At 27.8% G+C, this 9,302-nt stretch overlaps 1 protein-coding gene across 1 annotated transcript; it reads right to left on the reverse strand.

Moving 5' to 3' along the window:
- Positions 1 to 3,960: 3,960 nt before the first annotated feature.
- LOC129285093 (bZIP transcription factor 44-like) lies at positions 3,961 to 5,468 on the reverse strand. The gene has a single exon (XM_054920642.1). It carries the CDS (start codon positions 4,782 to 4,784, stop codon positions 4,305 to 4,307), a length of 480 nt encoding a protein of 159 aa, XP_054776617.1. The 5' UTR covers positions 4,785 to 5,468; the 3' UTR covers positions 3,961 to 4,304.
- Between the last annotated feature and the right edge of the window lie 3,834 nt (positions 5,469 to 9,302).

The raw sequence follows: 9,302 nt of genomic DNA on the forward strand, positions 1-9,302 counted from the left end.
AAATGTAATTTAATTCATTCTATAAATTATTAAATGATGAAATTGTTTTATTTTAAATTAAAATTCTCAAAATACACTTAAAAAGTAAAATAAAAAATAATATTATATAATTTGCTTACTTTTTATTTTTTATTTTACGGTAATGTTTGGAATTTTTTTTCTTTTATTTCTTATATTTTTATTATATTTATATTAATAAAATTAATAGAAATGATTTGTAAATAGTATTAGAGAGAGTATAAAATAAAATAGATTAAGAGATGCCAATTTAAAATATATAATTTTAATTTTACTTAAATGACTTATATTTTTAATTAGATCGAAAATTATATTCTATTGACTGGATTCGACTTATTTTTCTGTTTGATCATGAGAGAAAATTGTTATTATTATATTGAAAGAGATGAGGAAACATGATAATAACAAAAAAGATAAGGAGAATAACTGTCGTGCAAATTAATCTGCAGCCATCAAAATAATATTTTCTTGTAATTGTTAAAATAACATGATCGGTTGGTCCCCATATTATAGCATCGCCTTGTAATTCAGCTCCATGCCTTTTCTTCTAGGGAACAATCTGGATGCTTCTTAAGTGTGATATATTGTGATTTTCCAGACAAGACGTGGGCCTGTGCAAGTCTTATAGAAATTTAAGATAAATTACATTTGAAAATTCAGGCCAGTCAAATTTATTCAAATTAAATTTAAAATATCATATTCTTTAAAAAAACTTATGTAATCAAACCTGATTTTAACTTCTTTTTTTTTAGATTCAAGCTGGCTAATTGAGTTTAGCCAAAATTACTTCCTATATATATAGAGAGCCAATAATTTTAACAGTTGAGTTTAAAATATTCTATCTTTTTTAAAAAATTTATATAGTCAAACACGACCCTAATTTTTTTAAGTAAGTTTGGGCTAATCTATCAATGTTGGCTTGGATTACCAGATTCAAGATGAATTACATCAACCCTCTGTAGCCAGATCATGAGGCAAACTTGCTTATTTAGTTATAAGGGTAATTCAGTCTAACTATTTCAACTTTGGATGTAATTATTATATTTAATCAATTTTTTTAGGATAAATCGATCTATTAGCTAAAAAAATATTGCACTTAAAAAATATGGATCAAAATTTTAAAAAATTGAAACTGTAGTCGATTCACATTAATATATAATAAATTTATTATTTAAAAATTTAAAATTTTATAAAAGGTTTATTAGTGATACACAATAATATACCATTAACAAATATAATAAATTAATCATAATATAAAATATAATAAATATTGAGTTTTTTATTTGGTTTAATCATGTAATATAAGCTATACATGCAAAAGTCTCTCTCTTTTTTTGACTATATGATTTGCTTTTCTTTTTATTTAAAAACAGGGGAGTACAATATATGATTAGAACGAATTTATTGGAAAAGGTTGTGTTACTTCTCTTGAATTTTACTTTTACACGTATTACTTTTTTATTCTCACAATAGAATAATATAGCGTAGAACTGGAGTTGGAAATACAGAAAATTTCAGTCAACTCCTTCCGACTCAATATGATTTTAGTCAATTCATTAAAATTTTGAAATTTTATTGCACATTTGCGAAACATGAAGTTAAAAGAGTGACTCAAATAAGTTTATTTTTCTTGATGAAATTAAATATGTGAACAACTCATATAAATAAAATAAATAATTGATTTATAAAAAATAAATAATATATAATTTTATTAACAGCACAATATCATTATGAATTTATAACTTTCATTCCACTTGTGTGTTGCTCATTTTTTATATGTGAGTTATTTATTTTTTCTACATGAATTATTCATATAAGTATTTTCATTGGTGACAATAAAATTACTATTTATTTTTTCTGCATGAATTATTTATATAAGTAATTTCATTGGTGACAATAAAATTACTTGAACTATTTTTTAATTTCATTTCAATTCAATCCCTCACATGCACAGTTAAATTTCAGAATTTTAAAAAAATTGATTGACGTTATGTTAGGTCAAGAGCAGCTTACTGGATTTTTCCCTAAGTAATAGAAGGCCAAGTCTAACCCACTTTTTCAGGTGGTTTGGATTTAAAAAATCTGGCTCAAATAAAAACAAGTCAATCCTGGCTCATGTGATTCACCATTTTACCCTATGCATTAAACAAGGTATCTAACCCACATGTTGGCACGTTTGCACCCCTTTTCATTTTTTTTTTTATTCTCATGCTTTTTCAATGTGAGTGCTAATTTGTTTCTTAATTTCTTAAACATATGGACAAAGGTTAATTTAAAACATGCTTTTGTTTTGTGAAAAGACTTGCATAAGTGCGACGGGTCGACCCATATAGGCCGGACCGACCTATACGCTAACTTCATGAATGCGAAAGGTTTTGAGTTTGGACAACTAGAGTTAAAAATACGGTAAATTGGGCCAGAGAGTCTATGGCTTCATACAACTTTTTTTTTTTTTTGCATTTGGTATCTTAAAATATTTAGATACACTAAATTCATTGCCTGTCTAATTCACTTTAAATTAATTCAAATCTCCACTTAAGTGAAACCCTCTTTAAAGGGTTTTTACGGGTGCCACTAGAGAGACATGCTTTGCATGTTCCATTGTGCTGCTGCATATCTTGAGATTCAAACTCAACACCCTAACCACTAAGACAAGCGCCTGTTGGTAGATCACATACAACTTAATTAGACTATGTTGTGAGCTTTTTCACAGAGCCAACGATTTAGATGAATTGAATGGGTTAAATTTATTTTTGCTGACTCAATTTGAGTTAAGTTTATTCATATTAACTTTAAAATATCATATCCTATTAAAAAATTTATATATTCAAGTTCGATTTTAACTTTTTTTTGAAATGAGTTTGGATTGCCTTGCTTGGCTTTGCCTAAATTGCACATTCTACATACATATAAAATTAATAATTTTAATGATTGAATTTATTTGAATTATATTTAAAATATCCATTTTTAAAAAAATTATATTCGATCTCAATTTTTTTCCTCGAATGGGTTCAGATTTAATTTAAATTAGCGGTTCTACTTTTTGGAAGATAGACAAATGACAGGCACACACAACAAACACGTGTTTGTGTGTCGTCCCTATTTCTCCATTTTAAATATTTTCATTTCATTATTATTTATGAGGAGAATAGTAGGCGACTAGCGAACCCTCCTATTCACTTGTCCTTTTCCTCTGCTCCATCTTCACAACGCATTTCGAATTTAGTATTTACTCACCGATACCCGTATTTTCATATTCATATTATGATGTATCTTTCACTAGTCACTCTTTCGCAATTATTATGACGGGTTAAAAAGCAATGAAAAACTGGCGAAGGGCACAAAGGACAAAAAATTCACCCATCTCAACCCCACTCTTTTGTTTCTCTTAATTCACTTCTCTGATTATTTTATCATTAAAATGTTTTCAAACACTCCATTTTTTTAAAAAAAAAAACATGCACATAATTCCTAACCTTTCCCAGTTTCATGTACAGTTAATATTTTAATTGGAAAATTCTAATAAATAAAAAACGAAATTAATAATAATTAAGCTGTTAATAAAATTTTCTGAAAAGTAAATTGCAAATAGCATTAATTTAAAAGTTGAAAGCACAAATATTCTAAAGTGAAAGTTATATCTTTAGAATTTAAATATCTTATTTATAATTTAAATTTTTAAATTTATAATTATTTAAATCAACATTTATAATTTAATTTTAAAATGTTGTATCAAATATCTAAATATTATTAATTCCTTTCTTTGAATGGGTTTCGCTTTTCCACCCTCACCTACTGAATCTTTCCCATCTCTGGGGCTAGCAGCCTCGGAACAATTTTCTACCACCTTCAATTCCAGTCAAAACAGGTGACTGATCTCAGCAACCAACACTGCCTATATTATAAAAAGCATCACAAGATTGTCTATAACAAGCAAGGAGGGAAAATTTTAAGAGGGAAATTAAAATCGCAAGTACCATTACAATCCAACATACCAGACCCACAACAGTAATAGTGGCTGGATTAATTAACATCACTCTTGACAATACATGCCCCTTCTACATTAACCAGCACTGACCTAGAGTTGACACTATACAGTAGGAGAAGCACCCGCACACATTTAGTGTCCGAGTGTGATTTGACACCTATCAGCCATTATACAGCTCCAGTTTTAGGGTCCAAGTGCTGAAAAGTTTATTCCTCAATCACTAGTTTTTACGGGACGGACTCAGATCTAGAAGAACCTAACGATGCCAATCTTCAAGTTCCTCTGGAATACAGATAACTCAACAGTACTGAAACATATCAGCAGAAGCCATGATCGGCTGGTTCAGGCAGGCCATGTTTAATGGGTTGTTAAATAAGCTGTTGGTGGGTTCCATGAAGGTGGATGAGTTTGAAGCTGCAAAAACTGCAGAACTTGTGTTAAGGAAATCCACAATTTCGTTCAGAGATTGCAATCTATGGGTCAGCTCGTTCACTTGGGCTCTGAGTACAGAATTCTCAGCCTCGACGGTGAGATATTGCTGGGTTGTGATGTTGACGCTAGTGAGAATCTGCTGATTCTCCTTCCTGAGCTGAGCCACCTGAGCCACCAGATCATCCAGATGCTTCTGCTTCCTCATTCTTGACCTTCTAGCCGATTCACGATTCGATATCATCCTCTTTCTCTTCCTCTGATCCATCAAGACCTGCAAGTCCTCATCGGAACCAGAGTTTCGAACCAGAGATGACGACCCAGAAGACGTTCCACTGGAGGAAGCCATGAAAATTGAAACCTTCGAAGAAGAAGAAGCAAAACGATGGACACTACTATTTTGACGCAGGACCCGGACAAGAAAAAGCACAGAAACGCAGAAAAACTAATGCGGAAAATAGTAATATATATAGCTAATCTTGATATTACGTATGGAAACAAGGCACTCAAAAAATCATGAGACGTAGTATAACCAGTAGAGGAAGGCAACCGAGAAGGATTGAACAAGGTGGGTCCTGCGCCTGACAGTGGAATTGATCATACACCCAGAAAGGAAGATTTCACTGAGAATTGGATACATGAATCTCAAACATCAAGAACATGAAATTGGGCATTTAAGATAAGCCTCTAGAAAACTACGACTTAAACCAGAGAAACAAAAGAAAGAAAAAGAAACAGATCGTGGACGTGACTTTCCTGTTCCACCAGATCCAACAATCAAATCCGCCAGAGAAGGGAAGATTTGATGAGAGAATCGTGGATTTCGGAGGTTGATCGAGAAGAAAAGGGAAGATTGGGAGGGATTTAGGGGGGGAGGGTTGGGAGAAGAATATGGAGAAATCGGGAAGGGAAGGGAGGAAGAATGAGAGGGGACGGAGGAGAGTGAATTTGTGGAACAAAGAGGAGGAGAGGGTGGAGGGACCAGAAGCGAGAGTAGAAAATATCTGCGACCGGTGGAGGAGGAGGAGGAGGGAGGGAATTCTGCGTGGCTGAAGCGCCTTATTTATAGATCGAGACAAGCCAACTTGGTCGAAACTTTTGTTTTATTGGTCATTCTTTAATTACAAAATGAGGTTGCCAGGTCTTGCTTTTTCTTCCAAAATTGAGTTGGAATCTTTTCTTCCAAAACAATAAAATATATTGCGACACCAATGCTGCGCTGAATGAGAGAGAAAAATTGACGGAAAAAGTGATCTTCGTTAGAATGGAAGAGGAAAGTTAAAAAAAAAAACATATAAAATTTATATATTTTTATTCCTAACTTTTATATTTAAATATGAAAAAATTTTGAAAAAAAAATTACTTTTAAAATTACGTACCAACTTTTCTATTGCCAGCTCAGTATAGTTACATTTTAATCGTAAAATTTTGTTAAAAAATAAGTATATTTAATTTTAAAATTAATTAATAAATATTAATTATAAATTTTTAAGTTAATTTTTAGTTAAGTACCTTGTATACATATTTAATTATAGTTTCAAATTTTAATATTATTATATATTTAATAATTAAATCAATAAAATTTTAAATTAGATAAAATAATTTTTAATTATGTTTTTGTTCAATCAATAATATATGATAAAAATTATTATATATATAATATTTTAAAATTTTAAATTTTATTATATAAATATTTTTATAAATAATAAAGTTATTATTGTTTATATAAAATTAACAACTTTTTTCTCGTTCTTATTTTCTTTTATTCAGCTAAACACAGTGAGAAAAATTTACATCTTTTCCTTTTTTTTTCTTCTCTTCATTTTTTTCTCTCATTTTCTCTCCTCCTTATTATTATTATTATTATTTTGTGAGCCAAGCATGTCATAAAAGTTAAGTTGTCAAAAACAAAGTTTATGACTGAAAAAATAAATAGTGAACGATGACATGCCCAAAAGATAAATCAGTGAAAGCATAATTTGTATTTAATAAACATTTATACTTTTATAAAAAATTATAGCAACGATATAACATAAAAAATTAAATAGTAAAAATAATGAATAAAATATAAAATTATAAAAAGTTATTTAAAAAAAATATCTTTCAATGGCATAAATTTTTTAGTCCCTTAGGTGATCAAATTTTATAGGGTATAAGTGAATAAGTAAAGCGCAAATGAATATTTTTAAAACAATAATGGGGGCAAATAAATACTTTTAAGGGGGCACGTACAATTTTACAGGTCTTGTTGTGTGTCATTTTCCTAACTTGTAGGGGCAACTGCCCCTTGCCCCTACTAGCTTTAGCGTGGGTTTGCCCCGGTTAATAAGTATCAATTTAAACAATTGTTAATTTAAGAATTTTAATTTTATATAAAATATTTAAATTTTAAGTGTAACTTTTAACTTGTAATTTAAATTTAAATTTATAATTATTTAAATTAATATTTTAAAATTATTAGGAATCTAGTTATCATTAATTTTATTTTTTGATACTTTACTCTCATTCTCCCAAAAATATTACTTCCTTTTCAAAGTGTTAATGTCTTGAAATATAAGACATTTTAATAGAAATAAAATTTTATTAATGATACTGTTTTAATATTATCCTTCCCATTATATTATATTTATATTTAATATTTTTATAAATAAAGTATTAAATAAGTGATATTATTAAAAAATTATATTTTTATTTTAAAAAAATAATATTATGCATTTAATGAACTTTAGAACGTGCATGATTTTATTTGAAATATCTTATAAATTAAGATAAATGAAGTATTTTCATTCAAAAATCTTGATAGATGAATTATGATAATTTGAGCAAATGATTTTATGTCCAATTCATGTGAACATTGAATTTGAAAACATCAATTTAAGAAGGGTAAAGGATCGTATGCTATAATTTTAAGAGCCTAGAACTCTATACTTATTTTTATATAATATTTTTTTAACTTTTAAAAATAATATAATCCAATCATGTTGTTAATAAAAATCAATTTTAATCATTAGTTAATAAAAAAATAACATAAAAGAGCCTTAAAATTTATAAAAAATGTCAAAAAATTACAATGACTGGTCCAACAATTACAAATAAAAATTCAAAAAAATATAGAAAAGCATCAAAAAAATTCATTGGTTATTTTTTATGTTATTTTTTTATCATTTAATGATCAATTAGCTATTAAAGTTAATTTTATTAATAATAGACATTAGATTGTATCATTTTAAAAAATTAAATTAAATATTACATTAAAAATAAATTTAGAACCTAAGACGCTCTAGGATCTATAATATAAGAGTCAATTTACTATTTTATGCATTTAAGAATTATTGAATTAAGCTTGATAAAACTCAAATTTAAATAAAAACACTGAATATTATATAATTATATAAAAACGTAATAAGCTAGATGAGTCGTTAAAAGAAATAAACGAGGCATATAACAATTGCAATATACTTAAAAAAAATTAATTATCAGAGTTCAAGCTCCCAAGCGATGAAAATGTGAAATATCAATAGATGTATGGTACTTGAGGGAAGCTTGTTCAGACTTCAGAGCGCTTTGTGTGATTTTCTCCTTTAGAAATAACAAGCAATCACACTGCTACTCAAAAACTGCGTAGCAGAAGATTACAAAACAATAATTCAGAAATGTCCAGATACAGCTGTGAACCAACCAAAACACATACACAACAACAAAGTCGCCGAACTTTTCGTTATCATTCATTTTCGATTTTTTTTAAATCATATTCCCACCGTTTATAAAAATATTTTTTAAAAAGTTAAACGTAACATTTTCAACCTTTTAGATATTATTATTATTTTTTTAAATACTTTTATTGATAAATAATTTTATATTTAATATAGAGTATTTAATAAAAATAAATGTGTAAAAATAAAGTTAGTTTAAAAATAGATAACTATTTTATTATATAAAAAATTTTGATTAAAATTATTTTATATTTTTTAATAGAGGGGGTGCTTTTTTTACTTTTATATTTTTTAAGTAATTTATTTCATATAATTACTTTTATTTTAAAATGGTCAATTTACCCAGCACTTCAGATTACGACAAACTTCTCTCACTTGTTCACCGGATCAAGGAGTTGCCGCGGATTGTATACTGTGAGGTGAATTTTGGACAAATTGATTTTAGTGTGCGAGTAATTTTAATATTTTATACTCATGTGAGTTAAAATTTGATAGTAATTGGAGTTAAGAAAAATGATTAATGAATCTTATAAATATGTCAAAATATTTCCGAGCCTAGCTATCTTCCTTTTGTTATTGTTGACCGGCAGTCATTAGCCAACTAGTCAGATAATTTTTTATACTTTTATTAAAATACTAATGCTTTAATATTTATAATGTGATTAATGAGTATCTTAAATCTTAACTTTTTGTATGAGTAGCATCATATACCCTGAACTTTTAAAATATAAAACAAATTTCTTTAATTTTTAAATTTTGAGTGTTAGAAACATGATCATTAAATTGAAGAAAACGGTCAAGTGACACTTATCTTGAAGCTTAAAAATAAAGGTTATTTTTTTCAATTTAATGGCAAGATTTCAGGCATTTAAAATTTAAAAATTGTGAGGAGTTTTTATATATTTTTAAGATTCAAGATTTAAAATGTTATTTAGATAATAGTTTAGAGTTTATAATACGTTTTATAGTAAAATATAACAATTTCCATTCACTTTGGTAAATTTACAGATGCTCTTTTTTAGGACATTGGTTAGTGAATAGAGGTTGATGTTAGTTATTTCGCACTCGCTCAATGTAAAGGTTATGATTTTTACAAAGAAACACACACTTCATGCAAGGAAGTTAAATCCTCTCGTAAAGAAAGTGGTTAACTT

Source organism: Prosopis cineraria, unplaced genomic scaffold, assembly GCF_029017545.1.
Source record: "Prosopis cineraria cultivar Desert tree isolate PC_DT_omini unplaced genomic scaffold, ASM2901754v1 PC11, whole genome shotgun sequence".
NCBI lineage: Eukaryota > Viridiplantae > Streptophyta > Magnoliopsida > Fabales > Fabaceae > Prosopis > Prosopis cineraria.